The sequence below is a fragment of the Chelmon rostratus genome, chromosome 3, assembly GCF_017976325.1.
Source record: "Chelmon rostratus isolate fCheRos1 chromosome 3, fCheRos1.pri, whole genome shotgun sequence".
NCBI classification, from domain to species: Eukaryota; Metazoa; Chordata; class Actinopteri; order Chaetodontiformes; family Chaetodontidae; genus Chelmon; species Chelmon rostratus.
The window spans coordinates 2,726,410-2,752,706 of record NC_055660.1 but is presented as its reverse complement, the minus strand read 5'-3'; the positions used below and the strand labels follow the sequence as shown (position 1 = coordinate 2,752,706).

At 45.1% G+C, this 26,297-nt stretch overlaps 2 protein-coding genes across 6 annotated transcripts in view; both read right to left on the bottom strand.

Moving 5' to 3' along the window:
• Positions 1–17,256, bottom strand: part of sh3gl2a (SH3 domain containing GRB2 like 2a, endophilin A1) — a 38,558-nt gene extending 21,302 nt beyond the window's left edge. For 3 of the 4 annotated variants that reach the window (XM_041933210.1, XM_041933212.1, XM_041933213.1), the window contains exon 1: positions 11,664–11,779. In XM_041933210.1, the coding sequence (XP_041789144.1) occupies positions 11,664–11,708 (45 nt within the window). In that variant the 5' untranslated portion in view covers positions 11,709–11,779. Of the gene's footprint in view, positions 1–11,663; positions 11,780–13,243; positions 13,332–16,357; positions 16,496–16,587 lie in introns of those variants that run through there. The other variant, XM_041933214.1, reaches the window with a different exon arrangement.
• The window catches only part of cntln (centlein, centrosomal protein), an 84,437-nt gene continuing 75,391 nt past the window's right edge, over positions 17,252–26,297 (bottom strand). Inside the window, exon 27 of one of the 2 annotated variants that reach the window (XM_041933209.1) lies at positions 17,252–17,538. In XM_041933209.1, coding sequence (XP_041789143.1) covers positions 17,443–17,538 — 96 coding nt within the window. In that variant the 3' untranslated portion in view covers positions 17,252–17,442. Of the gene's footprint in view, positions 17,539–19,975; positions 20,771–26,297 lie in introns of those variants that run through there. The other variant, XM_041933208.1, reaches the window with a different exon arrangement.

Here is a 26,297-nt window from a genome sequence, read left to right as displayed (position 1 = left end):
AAAAATGACCCTCTCTCTAAGATGTGGGGCTCGAAAATATGAGAAATGTTGGAAGAAATGGAAGCAGTATATGGACGTTTTATAGATTCTCTTCTACCTATAATGAACCTTGTTTAATATCACTTTTATTATAGTGTGGTTGTAACTTGAGTTGGTACCCTGTAACCCATTTATCTTATTTTTGTTTATTTATTTTTTTACCTTTTACAATTTACCACATGTGGAGCCTGAATGTCAAATTTCTTCATCCGACTCCGGATGACCCTGTCTGTTGTCTGTTGTCTGTTGTGCTGTACTCGTTTTGTTTGTACTGTTTACTTAAACGAAATAATAATAATAAAGAAAATAAAAAACAAAAACTGAACATTATGACCTGCATGCAGGCAGGATTTACTGAGGACTGTTGAATTAGCCTGTTAAACAGAGTGCAGCAGGTCAGCGATGCCTCAGCTTCTGTCTGTGTTTGAGCCCACAGTCATAAAGCAAGTTCAGGGTCAATTTAACTATTAAATGTGTGCATTCAGACATATAAACCATGTAAGTGTTTGTTTGTTTTTTTTACATGGCTTGTACATTTACTCTGTGGAAGCTTAACTTTACTTGTTCATTATGCAGTAAACACATGTACTTTGTTTGATTGAGGTGTGTTTCATGCAGACGGATACACACAAACGTTTAAGGCCCAAAAACTAAAATCTTATCAATTAAATGTGCATTAAGACTCTTTCTCGCAGGACCGTCGTACTTCCTGAACTCACTTCTTTATCTCTTCAAAGCAATTTATCTGCTTAACGCCTGCTTACATGGCTGCAAATACACACAGAGACCGTCTCCACCCACCTTCTAATTACACAGATATCTTTCATTTGCATTTAATTCAAGGTGTCTAATCCACAGCTCGTCTGCAGTCTGTGGGGGCTGTTATATCATAAGTACGAACATCAGAAAAATAACTTTGTTTACTCTGAAGCCTTTGGCACTTTTTACACGGCTAGAAGATGAGGAAGAGTCTTGTTTACACAAAGCAGCAGCGCGATTAAATAAGTCATCACTCGACTGCATGGTAAACAAAATCATTAGGATAATCACAACAGGTAATAGTATGAGTTTAGAAACAATTCATAATTATAGATCATAAGACTTCAGTGATATTTAGTGATTGAAAGCAGAACTGAAGCTTGTATCTGCCTCTCCACATGATCATCCCTTAACTACAGAAAGCAAAGGGACGCAGTGACTGAAACAGCAGTTTGTGGGTGAATGTGAGAATCACACGTCAGCACTAACATCCCCAGAAGAAATAAACTAAAAATAATACAAAAAGCAAGGCGGACTCATGAATCTCTGACCCCGTCACATGGTGTGTTTGGCGGCCTGGTCCGCACATGCAGCACGTTTCCCAGATTACAGCTGCGGCGCTCTGGTTCTGAGTCACACACAATATGATGCAAAGTCACCGCGCTCCGATTAATCTGAGCGTAATCCCTGACAAGCCGTTGGGCCTCAGCTCTGCAGCTGGTGGGAGGACGCTGTGGATGTCCTCGACTAACGTGGCTTTTTAACTAGAGAAGATGCACAAAGTCCTCCCAAAACCTGCGTTAGCAGACATGTAAACACATGAAAGACGTTCAGCCCCGTCCCTCCTCTCGTTACTGTCCCTTCATGATCCAGATTAGGCCTTAGACTGAGGACGTGATGCTACAGCTGCCCGAGAGCACCGCCTCCTCTCCTCTTTTGTTCCCAACATCCTCCTCTCCTCTCCATGACTTCCTCCTCTCATCTCTTCCTGCTCTCTGCCACTTTTTATGCCAAAATGTCCTTTGTAATTAATTTCCAGCGATGGAATAAGCACATTATACATAAATACAACCATCGGGTGGATCGTCAGGAAATATCGTGCACACATTCATGGTCCCAAGAGGATGAACCAGCAGGTTGACATTTCTGTAATAGAGATTTTACATGTGACAACATCAACATACATGTTACCAGCAATCATCACTGCACATCTGCATGACAGAAATACCAAAGAAACTGGAGAAATCCTCATGAAACGGATCGTCAAAGCCATTATGATTCCCCGGGCGCCATGGTTACCATGGTTACCTGAGCGAACGCTTCCAATTCATCCAACAGAGATATTTCAGTAAAAAACATGAATGTCAACCCTATGACAGCGTCAGAAGACATTGTTAACGTCCATCCTCTGATGAACATAAATGTCTGTTTAAAATCCGAAGTGGACTGAAGTGGTGGAGACTCACCGACTGACGCTGGCTACAAATAAATCCTGCATTTCTCATTTTCTTTGCTCACCAAACACTGCACACAGTATATTATCATAACGTCTGTTAACAGAGACCATAATCCCTCTGTTCACACCATCATCACACAAATAAAACACGTAATTCGGCTTCATACATGTCCGAACACGTTCAGGCTCACAACATGATAAACAGAATGACACAGGTTACCCAAGACCTTTATTCTGACTCCACCCTCCACACTTTCATTATACTGCTGCCAAAAGCTAAATCTGGACCTCGGCTGTGGACTTGTTTTTCTTCTGGTCTTGTTCGGTGTTATTTTTTTAGTATTAAATGGTTGCAAAATGCTCCATTTCTGTCTCAAATCCTGACTGAAAACACGATCAGCTTGTGTGACTGGGTTCATGACCTCTGCTCAGACACTGACCTTTAACCCCGAGCACATCTTCACAAGGTCTCTGGGGATGTAAAAACATCCATATCTGCAAATGATGTTGCATGGCTCTTCATTATTCCCACAATGCATCTGCACCATTAACAAAAGCCAATAACCAGCACGGTGAACAGGAGGAGAGTGTACTGCAGGCTTCTGGGTGATAGATTAGGGTAATAATAACGTGACCTGAATGTCCCTGAAGTACACATGTGTATGTGTGAGTGTGGAGCTGGTTTCACTCAGTCTTATCAATGTCATTTACATGCATGAAAGTAAATTACTCTCTGGTGAATGGCGACACATTAACCGTGGAATCATCGTTCAGCAAAAACCTAATGTTGATATATTGCTGTGTGATATTACTGAAATTTCAGCAACTTATATTAATGATAAACCTCTTTAAAAACAGTTGATAAGCTTTATGTTTGGTAAGACGAGCCTTAATAACAGGTCCTGAGAATTTCCCTTTTCCAGCCTCAAGCCATCAGTCAGCTCTCCTGCAGTGGTTGATGCCCAGAATATATAATACACCACTGAATGAATAAAACATCAAATCATGGCCTGAATACTCGTGCAGGGAGAGAGGCGAAGGGGAAAGGAACCACAGAGTGAGGAACAACAGCTCACTTTCTATCGACAAAACTGTGGAAACCAGAGCACAGAGCAACGGATGCTGAAGCCGAACGCCGCTCGTTCACGTCTCTCCTGGACCGAGTTCACCTCGCTCTCATTCAAAACATGCCGCCGGCTTCTAACCACAGGACAAGCTAAGAATAGTTCTGGTCCAGGCGGCGTCCGTCTGTCATTAACCTCCAGAGAGCTCCACAGTCCAGTTATCAGCCCTCTGGCCACTGCATGTGCACTCCTGTCAGAAGTCATACTGCTGACAGTTCATCTGACTTTCTGCTGAAGCTCGCCCTCTTCTATCCGACAGCCAGACGGCCGCGACCCAAAAGGGCTGGGACGCTGTGTCAAACACGCTAAAAGATCCGATATTTACAAAAATCAATGAAGCCGGCGAGGCCCAACATTAAATACATCGTCTTTGTGCTGTTTGCAGTTGAGCAGATGTCAGAAGGGATCAGCAGGTCGTCACATTTGGTTTGATCTCCATCTCACACGACGCCCCGACGTTTGTGGAATCGCAGTTACGGTAAATCTGTGGGATTTGTTGAGATATGCGGTTAATGCCACACTTGTAATCGTGTCGTTTCGGGCCACGCCTCGCTGTGGCGTTCAGCAGCGGCTCTGAAGATGGCGAGTCATGTTTATCACATGCTCCCGAGTCCACACACAAAAAGTCATTGTTGTAATGCTCAGCGAAGGATTTATGGAGTGCCAAGGAGATTAATGGTTTAGAGGTGAGGTGATGGATGTGACATTTTACACTCACGCTAGTCAAAAAAAAAAAAAAAACTGTCACCGCTGCCGTAATATATTGCAAAACATGTCTGAGGGCCAGTGAAAGACTTGTTTGAAAACTGAAGGGAGCAGCTCGGCCAGCTTCAGAAGCTGGAAAACACTGCGTGCACTGATGAAGCCTCTACTGTGGTGAACATTTCTTTTAAGAGGGAAGGAAAATGACGGGCGGTAGTGAAGAGTCGCGAGGGAAGGAAGTAAACGAAGGTAAAAGGATGGAGGGACGTCGCTGCAGGGGCTCCCCTGCTGGACTGGAGCCAGTGCAGCATCTCTTTTGCTGCATTGCTGAGCCACACTGGGCCAAAACTGGACTCACTGGGCTGGCTGGTGCAAGTGCATCGAATTCTTCAGAGGTCACTGCAACAATGAGTCTTTGTCCTCTGACTCATGAGGAAACGACAGACAGGACGAACCACATCCACACCTGACACTCAGCCCAACACCCCGAGGAATTACTGCCGTATCAGACAGTCCCGCAGGTCACGATTTACGTGCAACGCCAAGATTCAGAGCCAACGCCGCAGGTAGTGTGTGACATATGTAGTGTGGCAGAATGTGGAGGTGCAAAGGTCGTTTACACCCTGTCTCAACATTTACCTTTTTATTAACCGTAATCACGACCATTTCCTGACCTTGACGATGCTGTTGTTGCCATCAGGAAAGTAAGAACTGTACAGTTCATTCTAGAGGTACTTCACTACATATACTTCATTTCCTGCTACTTTAAACTATTAAAATATTCCACTTACGTTACTGCACTACATCTACTTCAAAGCTTTAATTACTGGTTTCTTTGCTGATTTAGATTATTAATACAAAATAGAATTTTGTAGAAATTTACATTTTTTTCACTGTGTTATGCTTACAGTCACGGTACACTTTATTTTCTACACACTGCCATTTGCTGTAGATATTCTTTTTTGTGCAATACTTTTTCATTACTACTGTTTACTATTTTGCTATTTTATTATTATGTATATAATCTTTTTACTGCTCGCTATTTTGATATTTTATTATGTATAGTTTGTTCTTTATAGTCTTATTTCACAATTTTTCACTTATTTCATTGTGTGTAATGCTGCTGCTGCAGATGCTTTCCCAGCTTAGGATAAATAAAGTATATCTATCTATCTATCTAGACCAACAAGTAAGTGATTTTGTATTATTACACATTAAACTACGCAGCAGTATACAAAGTTAAAATCAGCAGCATCGGCTCCTCCACCTGCTGCAACATGAAAGTGAAATTAATGCATCACTTAATATAATAAAATAATATATAAATACATAGAAAACATTCTGAGTTGGCCATTCTGCATAATGAGTACTTCTACTTTTGGTACTATGATTCTAGTACTTCTGCATTTTTACTCAAGCAAAAATTTTAATGCATGTGGTTGTGCTTGTATCAGAGTATTTCTACACCACCTGCAGCTGCCGGGTGTAGATTCTGTAGAAAGCGAACATTTAATAAGTTTGTGTGTTGTGATGATACATCTACAGACTATCACTGAATTAATAAGTGAAGAATTGAACATAGAACCAAAATCAAATGACAAAATTCATGTTGGTAGATTTTCTCCTAAAACCTGAAGGAGTAAATCCCTGCAGATGGACGGTCACTCCTCCTGTTTGACTCCTCCTGCTCTCGCCTTCAGCATCTCTGGGCTGAATCCTCCCTTTATCTCTCTGCCGCTCCCTACCTGCTCAAGGCTGCTTTCTATCTACTTCTCTCCCCCCTCCTTTTTTTTTTTGTCTTATCTCTCTTTCCTCGCTCCACTCTCTTTGTCCCCCTCCCGCCCCATCTGTTATCTCCCAGCTGGATCTGTTTTACGCTGCACTGCAGTAGGCCTACCGAGGATCCAGGCTGGATGAGTCACCCACTCGCAATCTGCTGCCCTAAAACCCTGCAGGCGTCAGCCGCATCCACGGATCACACTCCTGTCCACAGGCACGAGCGGATGTACATCTCTGCACGCTCTCATGCACGCCTGCACACTGCATACCCTCCTCTGAGGAAAGGAATGCTGCACCTGCACACACATACATGAAGAATTAAATGGACCAAGCAAAAAAGGTCCCTCGTACTTAATCATTTGCCTTCAAGCTGAAATCGGTTGGTTTCCAGTTGATGAATCATAATGCTACACACAATGCAATGAGGGTAAGACGTGTGTAGCGCTGATATTTATATTCAGCACACGCTGGGAAACGTCTACTCGAACCAAGGCCGACTACAAAATAAAGGATTTCTGCTCCACAGCACCTAAAGCACCCGGACAGACGTGGATCCAGCGCAGGTCCACGTACGTAGCTGCTGCATGCTGACAGATAACTCGGTTTCATGCAGAACACGAGTCACATAACTCCTCATGCTGCTCGTACAGCTGCTCCTCAAAGGTGTCCTGGCTTTGTTTTCCAGCTTTCCAGCAGCCGATGAGATTATTTCTAAAACATAATGTGTGACGTTACTCCCTGCAGCTCACCATGCGACGGGTCTCTGATCTGCAGGTATTTACTGCTCTCATTTAAAAATGAGGACAGGCTTGTTATTTCTTATTCTAAACACTGAGCGTCTCAGTCAGGAAGAAAAATGTACACAGTGTTCACACAAACCTTATCTGATTTAATGTTAGTATATATCAAAGTTAATGGACTGTATAAATCCCTCTTGGGAGAATATAGCTGATATTTCACACACAATATCTTGTTGTATGAAAATCTGGTGAAGTCTTGTCGACTCGTGTTTGGACATGATGAAGAGCGACGGACTCTTCAGTATTTAAGCTGCAGCTGCGGCTCAAACTCAATAATCAAGCATAACATAAAAAGGGAAAAATAAGTAACTCCTGCGTCTCTTTCTGACATTCACAAGACGGAAAGCAAACATTTTAGTTGGAAAAGCTGCAACACCATCCCCCCAAAGACCCTTGTTTTCCTTCTTCCCTGCTTGGCACACTTTCTAACGCTCTCTTGCCATCCTCTTCATCTCCCCTCTCTCTCCTGCAGTTTCTGTTTCAGGAACATGTTTGGTCTTCCTGCTGGCAGCACGCGCTCGGTCCATTGAGATAAAACACGCTCTCTGCAGCCGTGAGATAAATAAAAAACTGGGGTTTGATTAAAATACAACAAGAAGCAGGACTGTGCGGCTTCAGGAGAGATGAGTTCAGTGTCGGTGAAGACGCTCATTCATCCAGGTCGCGCTACTTCTAAGTGCTGTCGAAGCAGCCGAACATTAGTTCAGTGGATTTAACAGCCTCGAATAAAAAGCATCAGATTAGCAGGTTCACATCCATGCATGCATACACGCAATCCCCCCCACCCCCCGACACACACACGACTCTCCATGGGAACAGAGCCTTCATGAAAGCAGCATCTGCTCTAAGCGTGACTCACTTGACTGTGAGGCGGAGTTGACTCGTGACGTAAAACAGCGAGCATACGTCGAAACCCGGCAGAGAGGAAACACTTAGCCGTGTTCGAACGATGAGAGGAGAAACATGTGCTGCGAGTTTTTACAGCAGGCGGGTGTTATCAGCGCTCTCACAGCACTCAAACGCATCACACAGTGTATGTAGAGTGCATCACTTTATAACATAGAGCAAGTCTAAGGTGGACGTGCTGGGTTTTACCCTTCATGCCCTGTGCTTCCTGTCTTTTTAAAATGGCCCCTGTTACATTAATGCACCACTCTGAGGCCCGACGTCCTTGGGTGAGAGAGAGAGAGAGAGAGCGAGGGGGAGGGAAGGAGGGAGGGAGAAAGAGAGATTGAGGTTGTGTGACATAAATTACTCAGTGATGTATGTGAGAAGGTGAAACTGAGGTGGTGTGTGTGTGAATCTATAAAATTCCAGTAACTTCATGGCATTCTGCCTTTTACGAGCCGCCTCTCTTGGTCGAGCGCATAAAGTCTATAACGAAGAAACGCTGTAAGCCTCGGTGCACAGGCATGAGGATTTTCTATCCCTCCCGAAGCAGATGCTGCACATTTAACTTCAGACAAAGCTGCACAGCTAATTAGCAATTAGAGGCGCACGGGGATATACTCTAAGGTCAATGCAGCATTTTAGGACGTGCAATCTGCTCCGGTTTACATATAAACCAGTTATCATGGCTCCATTTCTTCCCTGAAATGTTTTACCCTGAGATTTTATGTCATCACACTCATCTTAAGAAGTCCTGTCCTCTGCTGAGGGACAATTTAAACTCATCAACTCTGAGACTTTGCAGTTTATAGCAAGGCAGCTTTTCTTTCAGTATCTGTGCTTATGTTGCAGAGGGTGATATTACAAATCAATGAGCAAGACTTCTTTCAGCCAGTATTGGATTTTTATAGGATTTTGCAGCAATTTGGTAAAGAGCCTTGATTTGTTGTACATTTAATTTGCTGGATTATCTGAAAGTTGCATTATTTTCCGGTTATTTGATTCATTAACTGTTTTTTTAATGTTTTTATTTCCCTGAAAATATACTGATGTCACTATATGAAAATACATCCACTGTAATGTCCATAAATAGATTCATTTGTTTAACGGGGGAAGCAGCTAGCGTGGCTGTCCCACAGTAAATCCATCTACCAGCACCTCTAAAGCTCAATGATTAACATGTTGTATATCACCTGTTTAATCCTTACAAAAAGTGTAAAAACAACAATGTGCCGTTTCAGGGAGGATTGTGTGCTGGACTGTTTCTTGGCTGGGTCCAGTTGCATCCAAAGTAAAGTCAAGGAAACCACTGGCCCAGAAAATGGATTTTGTTACCTTTAAATAGAGCGAAGCTAACTGTTGCCCCTGTTTCCAGTCTTTATGCTAAGCAAAGCTAACTGGCGGCTAGCTGTAGCTCCACCTCATCTAAATCTCTGCGACAAAGCAAGTAAGCACATTTCTAAAAAATCCAAACTATTCCATCAATACCGATATCCATTTTGACTGGGGTTGATGGGATTGTTTTAAATCCAGGTCCCATCCCTTAATCCCTGTGACCCCTCCTCATGTGCTGGGGTGGGTACTGCAAGGTCTGGGTGGAGGACGCATGTGTAGCCAGTCTGCTGCGAGTCTGGGCCTGGATTACAGACTGTGGCACGGGAACAGAGAGGCTGAAGTGAGCCTTTTGCCACTGGGAGTCAGGGGAAGAAGACATTGTGTGTGTGTTTTGGGGGATGGGGGGGTGCAACTGCGAGGAACAGACGGCATGAGACCACAGAGACAGCTAACTCTGCGCCTACAGCTGACTGAATCACATTGGGAATAGAACTGTGTAATGAAGCTGTGTGGAAAATCTACAAATTCAGACGTATCGACTGCATATTTACACACTCTAGCACACCTCTTTATGCATGCACACGCAGAGCCACATAAATATATGCATAATTACAAATACTAACACTCTTATGCAGCCTCACACACACACACATACAGATGCATTTGAAGCTGTGGTGGAACATATGCAGGCAGAGAGAGAAGTCTCTGCTAATGGGTGACAATAGACTCATCACACAGAATTAACACAATCTGTGCAGCCATCTAATCCCTGTGTGGGCTGCTGTCTACTCCCAATCTGATCAAATGAGCTCCTGATTAAAACTGAGAGGTGTAATAATGGGCAAAATAATGTTTTCTTTCTATTTAATCCGCAAACATAATGAAACTCTTCCACGTTGGATCTGTAAGTGCTGCTCTTCAAGGATATGCAAAGCGAACGCGATAACAGCGTTCGTGTGTGTGTGGCTTTAATCATCTGCACAAGCCTCTAGAGTGTCAGTGTGACATTAACAATAACATCAACAACCAATGGCAGCATAAATTAACTAAAAATACAACACTAGACTCCATTGCGTGTCACCATGTTGGATCCCAGCTGTTAAATGAACTCCTGTCCTCACAAACTGCTGCCCTATTCTCAGTTATTCAGCTCCAACATGCAATTAAGAGAGTTTAATATCTCCAGGCGCTGACCTTCAGGAGAGACACTATTATCAGTGTCACAATTAAGCCATTATTCCATCGCATCTCAGTGACGGCTGCTCATAAAGATGAGGAATGACGCAAACTGGGGGCTGTAACTGAAGCCATTTGGAGACTGGGTGAACTGGGGGACGAGGAGGTTCGCGTGACTCAGCCAGGCTCCGGGCGTCCCGCTGTGCGAGGCCTGAAGCTGACTGTCAGTGTCGCTGTGACTCACCCGGAGAGACGGACAGCCTCCCTCGAACATGCTGGAGCTCCCAGCGAACACCCGAAAGAAAAGTCACTCCAAGGCCTGGAGCTGGTGGAAGCTGAAGACCTATGGCCACCTGATCTGATGGCGTCTAACGTTACTGATGGTTAAACTCTTCAGTCTGAGCTCTCAGGAGTAAAAATAAGATACTGAAAACCGTCCCATACATTAGGCAAACTCCTGATTATAACAGATGATTCAGCATAACGTAACAGAGGTGAATTCAGACACAGGGGCTTCAATACAGAGGTCACAACAGTCTGAGTGGATTATCTGCCATAACTCACTATTGATTCTTCTGAAGTGGACACAGACTGACGCACCACCACAGTCACCTGCTGATGTTATAGTGGGAGTAATGTAACAAACCAAAACACACACTTCCATATCACCACCAAAAGTTAAAGAGAAAAGGCATCAGCCCAACACCCGGACCAGAGGCCACCACCAGCCACAGCGCTAAACACCGAGAACAAGGACTGAAGCCCTAAAAATCAGTCCTACAATAGAAACAGTGACATAAACAAGGCAGTCAGAGCTCTGCCAGAGCCTCAAGAGTCCAGGACAGAGCTCAGGCAGAGTGGGGGCAGCCTGCAGCCTCCACACCTTCTGCCCATAAGCTCATTTATTAGCTTGCGCCCTCGCCTGATTGGCTAACACCCATGCACGGGTCCGAGCGTCCCTGTGCTACAGTAAGATAGGAAATACATGATTGAATTCATCGCTGGCATCCCGCAATAGGCCATAAATGCGTTTAGAGGGCGCCGGGGTCATGCCGTGCCGCTGCTGGCACGAGCGGATTTCCGCCAAAGCGCACTTAACGATTGCATAACGTCTTGCGCGTCGGAGTCCCCGCTGCGGTTGGCTGAAGGAAACACTGATTTAAACCCATCCTTCATTCAGGGCACCAACCTGCGCATTACAAGCTGCAGCTCTGCTGCTTTTTTCTGTGCGGAAAGTCATCTGAAGGGTACAGAGAGGAACTGACGTCCCCGGCGTCGCTGCCATCCTGTTTGTCGTGACACCTGCCTCCCAGACGGCCCCACAGAAACACGACAGCGAAAAAACATCGCGGCTTCACCTCACGCATCAAATATCAGCTATAAATCACAACGGAGCTGCGGTATAAAACATGAGTAATACATGATGGGGTTGGTGCAGTGCTGCAGCGCGCCAGGCTGCCCGGTGGAGAACACTTCAGCACCGGGACAGCAATGATGGAGCGCCTGCAGCAAGCTGCTGCAGCACCATCCGCACTGATTCAAGGCGAGTCTCCACTGCTCTCCAGCATGAGGATCCGGTGGGATCCAGCGCTCGGCTCCTCTTACCTGAGTGGCTTTGTGAAATTGCTTCTTCAGCCCCGCTACAGACATGGTTGCTACGCGGTGGTTCTAGCCGGGAATATGAACTGATGCTGCGGGCGTGAGAGGAGGAGATCTCGGTCCTAACTGTACGTGGTGGTGATCTTGCAGCCGTTGCTAAGTCCTGTCTACGCTGGTCTTCTCCAGAGGGATCTCCTGTGAGAAAGGGGCTGACTCAAGCTCTGATCAGGCGATTGGATGTCAAACCCACATGGTTAAAACGGCGCTGACGTCGGAGCCAGCTCCCTTTAAAGCGGCCGCCTCCCCTCCACGGCTGGGCCCCACACTCTGAGAGGAGGCCGAGGTATTTCCAATCTAAGCTCGTTTAGTACAAGGACAAGGACGAACTGGGTGACTGCGACTTGGATCTCCACTGAAGCTTTAATCTGACATTCGGATGAAATGAAAAAGGAAAACATGCTTTCACCACCACCACCGTCTATCTCTTTTGGACCCCCTCCCCAAGAAAACCTTGTTTTTACAATTAGTTGTGGTGCTTCCCCTCCAATGACGCTCAATGACTTGCGGCCTCTCCAGCACCCTGGACAGCGCCCATTAACACAGACTCTCCTGAGCTCTCTCTCTCTCTCTCTCTCTCTCTCTCTCACACACACACACACACACACACACACACACACACACACACACACACACACACACACACACACAGTGTGCACAAGCAACGAAAATCATATCAAAACGCAGATTTCAGCGTCTGTCGCGAAACTGAATAACATTCAGATTGATTATTGTATCTTGAGTTCATGGAGCTGTCGGTGTGATGAAACTGGAGTTACTCTGATTTCACATGAAGACTGATGACACCGCTGTCTTCTTGTTTTTTTGCACATCGCTGCACATTGTGGACATTAACATAATGTGACAATAACTAAAGTTTCTACATGTCCAAATCATATGTGTGAAGGACTATATCTCCTGGCTTGTGTCATCAATCGGCAGTGATTGGATATAACTAAGTACATTTACTCAAGTACTGTATTTCAGTACAAATTTGAGGTATTTGTAAAATGCAACATGCACATTAACGCAGCAGTATTCACCCAAAACATCACACATATCATTTCTGCAGAATCAGTCGGCTGCTTTTACTCCTGATACTTTAAGTACATCTTGCTGATATTATTTACATATTTGTACTTAAGTAAGGGTTTGAATGCCGGACTTTTACTTGCGGTGGAGTATTTTCACAGTGTGGCGTTGATGCTTTAAGGATCTGAAGAGCTCCGCTGTCGATCAGTAAAGTCAGACAGCTCGAACTGTTGCGTAACGGCACAAAAAGCAGCTTTGACACTGACAGTAACCCGGTTTCTGTCAAACAAAATTAAACCTGAGTGTGTCGGCATTCATTTAGAGATCCTGCTGGATGTGGGCTTTAAACCGGCACGACCCGCAACAGAACCACGTCCCCTGTGGCACACGTACCAGCCTGCACTACTGTACATCATCACGATATTATTTGGCGGATACGATTAAATGCCAACAGGACTAATGCGAGTAATGGCTCTGAATTAAAGCTGAGAAGTCACCTGCACGCATTTGTCAGCTCAGCCTCCCCTCGACGCCAGATGGTGGGTTGTGATAGGAGACGCACCCCATATGGTCCATACTGCAGCCCTGGAAAGACACGCAACCTTTAGGATATTGTGGAGCTGTGAAATGTTAGATTTAATACCTTTAGTAATATGCCTTTAAATACATCTTATTTCTTAATGATAATTTCTCGGTAACGAATTCAAACACAATGTGCGCGCATGGTAATGAACTAGTGTTGTGAATGTGTGTAGTGTGCATTTGTAGGACATGTATTTGTCACCATTAGACCACAGACTGGGTGTAAGACATGTCCGTGAATGTCCCTGCTGCTGCAGATGTATTTATTTACAGGACACATCTACTTTGCAAATATATTTATCTATTAAACGTTAATTTGTTCCTGCAGATCAAACTCCATCACTGTCACCGCTGTGGTTTGAGTGCTGCATCATCTTGTTTTGCTGTTCTACTTTTTTTTTTTTTTGTAATTGTGTCTATTTCTGCACTCTTGTAATGATCACTCTCCACCGCAGAGGGTTATTTAAGGCAGTGCAGGTTAACATTAGGAGAAACATTTGTCATGTTAGTGGCGCCATCGTGTGGAGAATTCTGAACACACATTCAGACAGAGGGAAGCATCTGCCATGTATTTATCCATCAATCTATCTGCTGCACAAACCAAATCACCAAACAAACACAGCGTTTCCAATTTAATGTCCTACAATCCTACAAATCGATTAGACAGGAAATCAAATCGTGATTTTTATAAATCACAGATGCACAAATTCCACCAGAATAAGATAAAATAAGACAGACATTGTTAATCCCCAGCTGGGGAAATTTGGGGACCACCACCATGGACAATATCTATATCACAAACATCCAGGATTTCAAGGGTCAAAAGTTAAAAGCATAATCACTGAGGAAGTTAACATTAGAGTCTCTAGAATATTTTATATGAGCAGCTATGAAATCGTTGTTTTTGTACATTACACAGATCTGTACTGTCTGTCCACTGCCCAATAAATCACAATCTATGGTGCTTTGCTTCCACCTAGTGGTAAGAAATGATGCAGCAGCGATTATGTGCATTTCTGCAGAGGAGTGAAAACTGCCATTCAACGAGTGTAATTACAGTATCAATTCAATTACACACGAGGCAGCGCTGCAGCGAAAGCAGCATTTGTATGAGGGTATATCAGATATATTACAGGAACACCCTGAACACCAGACGTTTGTTTCGTCTGAGCGGCTCTTATTGGCTGACAGAGAAAGTGCGAGTGATACATCAAAGCGGCTGACAGTGACCAGAGTGTAGTTCTTTGCTCAGTTTTCCTGCTTGCTGGCCTCGACGGGCAGCTCTGATAAAGTGCTCGGTCCCACGGCTCGCTGATCTGTATGTGTGCGTGTGGCCTGAGGTGAGTGTCCATTTGTCTTAACTCATGAGACAATAAATCTCACCTGTACAGTACAGACAGAGGGGGGCCGAGCGCCAGAGAAAAATGAGATCGTTGCTATTTACTTTATTACGCTGACCACTCGTCTCATCGTAGCAGGAGTTTCTGTTACTGACATGTTTATATTGTTTTACAGAGCAATGGGGGCGTGTTTTAACATGTATGACACCAATAATTATATCAGGTTTTGTCTTTTGTAGTTTTTGTCTGCATATTAGACTCTTTCAAAACCTTTTCTGTGCATTTTAATTCAGACCAAAGATAAATATTCCTCACTTTCAGACCCTAATTAAAGGACGTGATATCATGACGGCTTCTGTAAATCATGTTCCAGCTCACCCTCAGATGGGAACAAGCCCCCCCGAGGTACTTGAATCGTGGCACTTGGGACAGCAACTTGCTCCCAACCTGAGGAGGCAACCATGCCCCGTCTGCTCGGACTCCACGGCCTCTGATGTGGAGGCTTTGACTCTCAGCCGAGGTCATGGTCCAATGAGGCCCACAGAACAACACTGAATCTGTGTTTGGCTGCATCGACCCTTCCAGCTTCCTGGGGACCATCCCATCTGCCAATCAATACACACTGATCGGGACCTCTGCGTGACACTGGCAAGGCATGAAAACTCAGACAGCCCGACAAAACCCAGAGCTTTCAGCCTCTCAAAGTGAACCTCATCCAGCTCCGTCAGTGCAGACATTTTGACCTGCGTGACCTCTGCCAGAGAGACGGGCAAAGTTTCACGACTCCTTCGACTCCATCTCGCCAACAGCGCATGTGTCGTGTGCGCTCAGGGATTCTTCAAACTGCTCCTCACTTTATCACAACACTCCTGGTTGAGGTCAACGCTTTCTGAGTCACATCACAGTTTCCCAGAATCTCTTTCAGGCCAACCAGAAGTCCCGAGCTCCAACCCTCACCTGTGAACACGAGCTCTCGGTAGTGACCGTGAGAATGAGATTAGAGGTACAAGTGGCCTCTGCATGGCGCCTGGGATCACCCTTAAGGACAGAGGGAGGTCAGAGGCTCAGATATCAAAAGGAGCTTACGGCTGAACCCCTCTCCTGTGCACTGAAACGAGGCAGTAACAACGGTTCAAGCATCTGATCGGGAATCCTCTCTGTGCTTTCTGGGCTTGTCCAGCCAGGAGGAGACCAGAAACCATGGCTTGGGAACGCCTCGGGATCTTTTACTTTACCAGAGCAGCTTAAGCTAAGATGGTCTCCGTTAATGCTCAGGAGCGCCTGAGCACTCAGTTACCTTCATTGTTTGCACCTGTAAACTAAACACATGAGGCAACAGTTCACAAGACACTGACTTCCTTTTTTATATCAATCTTTAAAACACCAGGCGAATGGTTATGTTTACATTCTGTCATGAAGAAAGCCCTGAAGCAGCCGCGTCTCCGGAAAGGTGCAGTTATCTCTGCGAGGGTGCAGATGGAGAGGACGGGATGGGCTGTGACGGCAGACCCGAGGTCGTTTGTCACACATACGGCAGTCGTGTCGCTGGAGACAAACAGCAATCACACAACAGGCCGCGGTCATACGTTTGTGTGTTTTGTGAGGCCTACCAATCCCCACGCCGTCCCGCTCCACTCAAACATGCTAATGTACCTGTGCTCTGCTCTAATTGGTCCCAGTGATGCTCACCCTGCTCCACCTGTGTTCGCGGGAAGCCTCCAGTCAGTCCTGCAGTCAGGCCCCCGCCACTGTGTGCGAGCGTGCAGTGCTAATATTATGCAAACAAACACTTCTTTGTTGTTTGGCACTTCGTGCACCGACCCGCCACTGTGGAAGAAAGGGAGAAGTAAGTAAAGGGAAAAGGAGAAAGGGAAAAGGGGTGGGTGAGTGGGGGTGCTTGAATTCATTAGTGTGATTACCTGAGGTGTGCTACTTTACGGGGGGTAATCTGCCAGCCCGCTTTATACCCTCCAAACTTCAGCCAGTCCGCTAATGAGCGCTTGGAAAAGTTAGTCAAGGTGGAGAGGTGCTTTGAGGAGCTACACACCGCAGACTGAGGTGTTATTATATACGCTGGAGCAGAAAACAAAGGATGGCTGCATATTGTAGAACAACTAGGACCAATGAAGGCTGTTTTCACTGGTTTTGATTCTGAACACACATAAAGTGGTACTGCGGCCAGCGTGCCGACTGATGAAACTTGGAGCCTCTGAACAATAAATCCCCCGCTGAGGCGCTTGGCGCGTTTGAAAGCTCGAGACCTCCAACAACAATACGCTGCACCCAAGAACGACAGTTTGACTGACGCGTGATATTAGGAGCCACATTTTCTACAACATTTGAGACGCCATCCCGGATTAGTCATGAGGACACCAGAGGGTTCAGGCAGTCGCATTCAAAGAGTCGCTTCTCTCTGAGGTGATGCTGAGGACTGCAGCTTCCCTCCTACGCTGTGAGAGAAGGTGGATTAGAGACCAGATCAACACCCTCTCCCATTCTCTCTTTTTTTCTGCCCAGGAGCTCAGGCCATGGCTTTAGAGAGACAGCCGCCATGAGCAAGGCTTAGGACAGTCCACGGGGACGGAGAAAGTGTGAGTGTCAAAGAACAAGAAAAGTGCAGGAACAGCTTGGTAACGATGGACAAGACAAAGAGGTGAGAGAAATCCAAAAAGGGAAGCCAGAGGATGGAGATATATATATATATATGTGTGTGTAACTTTCCCCTTCCTCTCGCGCCATGTCTTTGCTTTATCACACAGCATCAAAACATAGCTTTAGTCCCCGGAGTGGCTGGCCTTTTTATCTGCTCCCGAGCTTCCCACGGCGGGCCGCATCCACCCATAATCTGCTGCCGTTTCATGTCTGGAGCGCTGCAGAGGAGGATAAGGGACTTGTTCAAGTGAAGATCAATGAGGTTGTATACATAGCATATGTGCATCAGGAGAGCGTGATTCCTTTTTTTTTTTCTTTTCAAGGTGGCATCCAAGCTAATGTGAAAGAAAATTATACATGTATTGATGTACTGAGGAGCCACGTCTGCAATCTAAAAATTTAGAAGATAATCATCATTAGGCTCCTGACCAAAATTTCACACCGCAGTCAGGAGCGAATAGAAAAGTGTTGTGAGGTTTCTGTCATACTCTGTAAACAGCATCTACCTTTTGTTTCTGAACCTTCTCCCTGTGGCTCAAACATGAAGGAGAGACACAATGAAAACATGTTGCATTATACATTTGTCAAAAAACACATTTGGCTGTATGTCACAGGTACCTTGTTATTTAAGACAGTGCCAAGTGTCTGCGTGTGCGAAATCAAAGCAGACTGATGTATTGGCAGCAATAGCCGAGTGTGAAACTGTGTCAGTGAAGTAAGGGAAATCACCGGAGGCTGTTTTCTATTCGCTCCGCAGCTGCCTGACGAGATCTGCGAGGACTAATTGTGCATCAGTTGGCGGCTGCAGAAATTCACGGTTTGTGCTATGACTCGTCTTTGTACTGTGGGCTACCCGCCTTCCCACCCAAGTGGCACACACTCACACCACAGGGAACTTAAAAGTACAACAGAGAAGCCTTGGGACACACGCAAAAGCGAGACAAACACACACACACACACACAAATCATCGATCGACCCCAAAGTCAACCCGTGACCCTGACCTCTTCTACCCCTCCAGGAACAATCTCCTGCAGGAATCTGTGGAGAGAAAAAAAAAATACAAGAAAGTTGGATTTAAAAAGAAGTGAGGATGAGAGGAGGAGATAAAGACAGAGGAAAAAAATGACACAGAGTCGACTGTGTTGGAATGAATAAAAGGGGAAGGGAGGAAAAACTCTGCATTTGGAACTGCTGATCAAAGTCATTCCCACAGGAAACCTCTCTTAATGAGAGCTGAAAAGAAGAGGAAGACAAGGAGAGAGTGAACGAGAAGAAAAGAAGGGTATGGCACGCCGTTCCTGCACAGAAAATAAAGAGATGAATCGTATACGGCGCCGCGTGGAGGACATGGGTGTGTGCGTGTGTTGGGTGGTGGTGGTGGTGGGGTCGCTGTTTGAAGGGTGTTTTCAAGATCGTTTTAACGTCTTCACTGAGGGAGCGTCAGAGGCAAGGCCAGGTTAATTAAACCCACGGGAGTACCAGCTGAGGGGGCCCGCATTTGAATATGTCACAGAAATAGCACGGGGGTGTCAGCCGAGGCCGGCGCTCGGCGAGCAAACATGTTGACTATGCATTACACGCTAAAAGGGAGAGAGAGAGGAATAGAGACAGTCAGACAGCGAGGGGCGGGGGGGGGCACCGACATAATTTGCGTGGCACTGATGCTTTGCTCTTCTATACCCAGAGCGCCACCGGATTTCTCTGGGTTATTAATGTTTGTCATTAGCTGCATTACGCTGGAGGACAGTGACTGGAAAATAAAAAACTGCAGAAATTTATATGGGACAAATATTGACAATAGCTGGCTCCTGGGTATTGGAGAAGAAGGAAAGATGCAAACTATGTTAATGAATGGTAATTAACCACAAGGGTTTGTCTCTCCTGGATCCCAGCTAAATTGGTCCCCGAGTTGCAGCTAGAGACAGTCCTGGCCTAATCCTTTATTATAAAAAGATAAAGGAAAATGACATCATTAGCATATATTTGAGGAGGGAGGGGGGATTAAAAAGTGGAATTATTTCTTTTTAATTCCTGAACGGAGGATTCTTCACACCATTGTTAATTATACATAATAAAAGGAAAGGAGGAAAGTGGTGAAGAGGAAAACAAAAGCTAGGCGAGGTAAAGAAAGCGGTAAAAAAAAAAAAAAAAAAACTGACTTGAAGGGAGGAGTGTGTGGTCTCTCGTGTAGGATGCCGACTCAAGGACAGAGGAGACCGAGATCAGGGTTTAATATTCAAAATGAATAATAAGAGAAGGAAGGGAGAGGGAAAAGGATAAAAGGGGTTGAAGGTAGCTATGTCAAGGATGGAACACCTCCTCTAATGCACCCCGGTGCTGTGCTGTGTGCCCATGCGGACCCTTGTTAATGATGTCAACAGCGGGGGTCACTTGTTACAGACAGGAACCATGCCAACAGTCAGCTGTCAATCATGAGAGAGGCGTGTGAACCCTGCTGTCCACCAGAGCGCCCTCCGCCACCATCGCACACTGACTTACAGTGCTTTGAACTGCTGGAATGAACAAAATACAAGAAACCATTTAGATGTGGAAGCTGACCGTGAAATTCACAACCATAATGAAGCCATTGACGACAAAACACTGTAGACAAAAATACATAACGTGGGTTTTTATTTAGAAATTAAGAAGACGGTTTCAACTATTGAAAGTAGCTAATAAATTATCAACAGATTGAAGACTTACAGAGTAGAAGCTATAACAACTTCAATTTCCTTCAGAAATAAATACTTGCAGTGTATTCGATTGATAAAATTGAGCAAGTTTTGATCACAGTAAGAGCAGCGTGGTATCAGGATCAGGCCTGATAAATGGATTTACCTTCTTACACTGAATATTCTGCTCGCTGCTGCACTCTTGACTTTCTCAAAGTGTCGACTTGGCATTGCTAGGTCAAGTCCCTGCACCCTAAGGTCCTTGAGGTGCCAAATAAATTAGGGGGAGAGGTAAAAGAGAGTTAGAAAAAAAAAGTCTAACTTAAACATTAGCGTAAGCATTTGCCTTATCACCCCGGGTCTGCGTTGAGAGTGGGGGAGAGTGGCTGCACTGTAAATTAGCTTGGCGCTAAAGGGCCCTGTCTGATAGACATAGTGCGCTGAGCGCTAACACAGATGTCGAGGGCTCATTTACAAAAGCCGGGCTGCTGCGTTGAGCCAGTGGCCCAGAGTGAGTCGACAGCGCTTTTCTCACAAATATTGGTTGTGCTGCCCCGGCTCAGCTTGGCTCAGCCCGACTCCCACTGAGCGGGAACCGGGGAGGGAGAGGAGGAGGGAGGGAGAAAAAGGAGAGGATGACAGTTTTCCCAGCCTCAGCCCAGGGAGTCAGGCTTTTTCGCTGACTGGTGTTGTGAGCGTGGCCAGCTCTTCTGTCAGCACTTTCCTCTCCTTCATCTTCACGCGCACAGCCTCCATTAGCTGGCCGGCAGAGGGGATCTGCAGGGGAGGGGAAGGAGAGAGAAAGGGTGTGGGGGCGGTGGTAGAAGGGGTTAGAGAAAATGAGGAAAACACACAAATGCACCACTATTAAAAAAAGTCAGATTTTTGACACCTGGCAGCTTTTCAGAGCGCCTTTTTGCTGCTTTGTGAAACAACAGAAGCTCAGCTGGGGCCTGAGGACTCGTCAGACTTTTGAGGGACCGTCCATGTTGAGTGATTTGACAAAGAAATCCACAAAACAGGCAACACAGCAGCAGTTTCAACACATAATTCAATTCTTTTTCCCACGCTTCCACTCTCGATCAGTGGTACAATGATGCACCACAAGAATTACAGGATAGGTCTTAAAGCAGCACTCACATATGTACGTTTAAACAGTTCTTCATCTTCATCGACAAAATCCACTGCACTAGTGCTAGCCAAGACCACTCAAGTTGTCATTAATAGCATTTTCTTATATTTCCTATTGACATATATTATACTGAATAAAAGACTCGAACAATACAGTTTCTGCTAACGTGAGTTAATCATGTGAAGGTAAAAGAGCAGAAGGATTCACCTCGAAATTTCCTCTAAATTAATAAGATGTTAGTCATTCACCTTGTGGGTTTTTCAAGTCAAGTAAACAAACTCATCAGTGTATTCTGTGTGTAACTGTTATCTCTTTTTGTGGCTACAACGTTGGATGATCCACTCTTGATTTAACAAACTGACAGCTGAAGCCTCATTTAAGCTTCGGCCTTACAGAAAAGGGATCTCTTTTTTTACGGACAGGGGAAATAATAAGTCTTTTAATGTACATACAGGTGTTTAAGGCCGGACTTGAAAAAATGTGAACCGACTGTTTGCTTACAGGAACACGGCAGGCACTGCCTTCTGTTTGATGGGGTGAAGAGACACGATGCTTCCCCCAGAGGCTTAAGTTGATCACTCTTCAGCAGACACGCCTCGAGGCATAATTAAAACATCACTAGGGACAGTTACAGCATTGTTGTGTTTCTAATGGATTGAATCAATGCTGGGAAGGTAAGACGATGAGAATCGATGTCCACTTAATCATACAGGATTGCAGAGGTTGAGTATGAAGGAACTTTCTATATGTGTTTGGAAATCTGGAAATAAAGAGGTGGACAGGCTTCTCCCCAGAGTTCTGGCTAATTTTGTTTTTCCTCTGAATCGACACAAGGATTTTATGGTCATTAGGGCGCCTGATCAAAGGCAGGAATTCATACTGGATCACCCATAAATATTCACTTCAACTTATGTGCAGCCTTTTGCAAGCGAGGGAAACAAATCCATTCCCCGAGCAATTTCCCAAGTCACATGGCACGAGATGAGAAGTGGACTGGCCAAGCTGAAAATAGTGACTTCAATATCATAAAATCTTTCTCTCTATCTCTTAAAAGAGAATGTGAAAACATAAGCTATTGAAACATGCACAGAGAAACTGGCTGACACAAGTCTGAAGCGCTATAACAAACTTTACTGAATAACATCTGCATCTGGGAATACGAGGTATCGTGTTGCTTTGAAGCGATTAGCACAAACTCACGGCACATATAGGAATTAGGCCTGCAGCTGATATGTTTGAAGGACACGGCAAAGGACTGTGATGTGATTTGAAACCATCATCTTATCAATTTCCAATACGTCTGGAGGGTGAGAACCTCAGAAACTCACAAAAACACGGGCAGTCCCCATGCCCCCTGACACCTCTCTCCTCTTCATTAAAGGTAACAGGAGCAGGGAACACAAGGCCCAGTGTGCCAGGAAGTGTGTGTGTGTGTGTGTGTGTGTGTGTGTGCACTTGAGCATGTGTGCAGTGGGGAGTTAGTTCCAGCAGCACTGGATGCATCAAACACGCCGCGCTATTCCTCAGAGAACCACTACACTGAAGTAACTGCTGAGACATCTCCCTCTGCCTCGGCCCCCCTGGGAGAGTTCACTCTCTGCATCTCACACACACACATTCACAGGAGCGCACGCACACGCATACACACAATTTCCTAATCAGCTAATTGCACTTAGAGCCACTAACTATGCAAACAAACCCACTAAAATAGAGACATAGCCACAACGCAAGGCTCCATGGGACAGCAAAGAGGGAGACTGGATCATTAAAAGTACCGATATGGGAATATGTGTAAACAACACTAACAGGTAAACATGATCTAGATAAAGCTAACATGGGTGAAATTTAAGTCAAAAACAGATGTTTTAACTATGAAAGAGCTCCTATCTGTAAGGACAGTGGAGAGATGACAGGACATGAGGGAAAGAGGATGCAAAAGCTGGACGTGAACGCGGGATGTTGCAGTTCATGGTCGGCGTCTTAACCCCTAAACCACTGGCAGAGCCCGTCTCAATTCATTCACGAGAAATCAAAAGCAGAAAAACTGTGTAACGTATGAGCACAGGCACGACGGCACCAACATCTTCATTAAATCTGATGCATGTCACCAAGTGCAGCGAGAGAACTTTAGGTCTCCTGGTTGATAAATGATTGCATTGCGTTTGATAAAATACCTCTCGTTCTGATTCATCTCCCTACGGTGTGTGACTCACATCAGCAGATTGTGGCAGAGGGAAACACAAGCGCTCGCACACGGGCCCACAAACGGGCCCACAAACGGGACTATCGCTCCCTTTCATCTACCTGCCACGTTTGCTGGGGACCGATACCCTGCAGGACGGTTGGAGGTGAGCTGTGATGCAGCTGCTCTGCTGGATCCCATGGGCCGCTTAAGGCGCTGTTAGGGAACTGGCGCTAATGTTATGCTACAGTTGATTTAGCTGGGCCCCTGTCCCCTTTGGCAGAGCTAGCCAGCACCAGCAACACAGCCGCTGCTTTGCAAGAGACCCTGTCCCCTTTGGCAACACTAAAAAAGCTACTGTTGCATTAAGCCATGCTAACTCGCATCCATTACTATTCAACAGGCCCTGCAGAGGAGACCTTTTGTCTTGGTATGATTTCATGAACATGTTTCAGAGATGAACTGACACGTAAAGCCACAGACACTGACAAGTGTGTGTGTGTAAGAGAGTGAGTGTGTGTGTGTGTGTGTGGAGACAAGGACAGGGGCTGCAAGCAAAAGGTGTTTTTATGAGCCAATTAAATGGCATTGCTATTCTACAGCCTGGGGCACACCTCAAGGCGAGGAGCAGCTCAAAGTTGCAGCACTCCTGTGACCATTGTCTGGCAGTGGCACCACACATACCAACTTTTTTTTTTCTCTCTTTCTTAAAAGATCGATCATTCTGGCTCTTTTGTCTTCTCCCTCGGAACGGGTTAGTGCAATTATTTCCAAGGGTCCAATTTGTGAGTGGTTGTAAAGATTGTGTCAGGCTGCTGGATATCTAAATGAGTAGGAATGAAGAGGGAGGGGGAATCAGGCAGCCTAAAAGAGATACAAGGGGGCAAATCATCCAAACTTGCCAGGGACTGAGTGTTTTTTTTCTCAGTTATTCACTAGTTTACCACCTCATCAATATAACTGTAATAACTGGGTATAATAAGGTAAATGCTGGTGCTTAATTTAACTATAATTTCATACTATAGAAGCAGAATTTGAGTGTCTACCTGTATATCTGTAACATCATCATAACTTATATACAGTTTTTATATTTATACTATAATAAACAAGGATATACACTGCTGGTTAATTTCATAATAACTGCAAAACAGTAAGGTTTTAAATCTGACTGGTGCGACAGGAGCGTTTTCACAGTGCTGAAGATTCCTGTGATTAATCTTTGTCCCTGGCTGGTGAGCCGTCTCCAATCTAGGCCACTACTCAAGGTGAGGGAGAAGAAGTAGTTACAGTAGTTTTATCACAGAGAGGGAAAAACAGCTCTTTGATCTTTGATCTTCTCACTTTTGTTTGAAAATCAAATTTATCAAACGGGGGAATAACAACAACAACAGCATGATAAATAGATTAAAAAAAGGCCCGAGCACAAAGGCACCACGCTAAAAAGTCTTGCATTTGATTATCTCCGATAATGAATATGTCACATTTGCAAAGAGGGGCTCAGGTAAGAAAATCACTAAAACACAGATGAGCCTATTCTCTCCCTCTCCTTCGTAATTACCTACCCCTGCAGCGGAGCAGATCCCTCTCTTTTCTCCCCTTTAGGCCACTAGAGACTGATATGAAAGGGAATTGGACACTTGGGGCCACAAATACTGTAATTAAAAATCTCTCCTTTTCTTGATACGTTGTTTGGAAACATCATTTCATTGCACAACATGCATTTGTTAGGGATCTGACCTAAATACACCCTAGATTAAACACAGGAAAGCACCGGGTCTTTGTTTCAGGTTCTTACTCATTAGGTGTGAAAATGAGGTGATTCAGGCACAATCGGTGTATAAATTTAGAAAGGTGATATCCATAAAAAAGAGATGCAACCTTTAGGTAGAATTCAGCAATCAAGAGCACACCCGTGATTAACTGCAAGGCTCATTGGCCGAGGTAATGTACTGGGACGCAGTTACAATCAACAAAAGTGGCTGTGCCTGCAGCAAACTGTCACATACAAAATAAGAAGGTGCTAAGAATTGTTGCCTTTCAATGCTGACTCGCCATGAGGGAATTCAACACATCGGGTCATCTATTCAGTGAGGAACTGTCTACTTTCATCACAAAGTCTCTTTCTGTGCTAACTTACAAAGGGAAAGCCCATGATGCTTCAGAAGGCGACCCCTGGGTACAATCAGACTGGCAGTAGCCTTAAAGCTCCACAACAGCATCATGACTCAAGAAGAACAATAAGATTATTCACCTGGCCTATTTCAACCAGTCTCCTGAAGTGTGCTGTTTGCTTTAGTGTAGTTTGCCCATTTCAGTAATCACCCCAACAGTTTAATGGTTAAGGACCTACAAGCTGCATCTGCTGTTTTTACTGCATTTAAATGCAAGTCGATCATACGGGAAACGTCACAGCGAGCTCTGGCAATAACAACGACTCTAATGCCAGTCTCCTCCCGGGAGCGCCCCCTCCCCAGTCCCCACCACTGTTCCAGTGACATATTTACAGTACAAAGGCTCGGCTCGAGTCCCCTCCACACACATACAAACACGCTAACAGAGACGAAAAAAGAGTGGCTGATTTAATTAGCGCAATCATTAAATGAGGCTTAATTAGAGTCACTTTCCTTCGGAGAGAAGTGTGGTACTCAGAGCGGTTCCTTGTCATTATGGAGGCATAATGAGCCACACAACACAATACGCTACCCCTCGCCCTCACAGCACTGACAACAATAGAAAACTTTCTCAGTACATTAGCACAGCCAGGCATCGAGCCTTTGATATGTTTAATACTGAGGGCTAATGATGTAATGCCCTATGGAAGTGCCAATATGGTGAGCAACTTTGACAAGAAATGGCACGAATAAAGTCTGTTCTTTAACTTTAGATAAATGAAGCCATTTCCCGTTGTAGCTACGAGCTACAGGGACCCCTCCCCAAAGTTCGATAAGGGTTTGAAATTACAAGAACGATTCCAGCTCTGCAGTCCATCC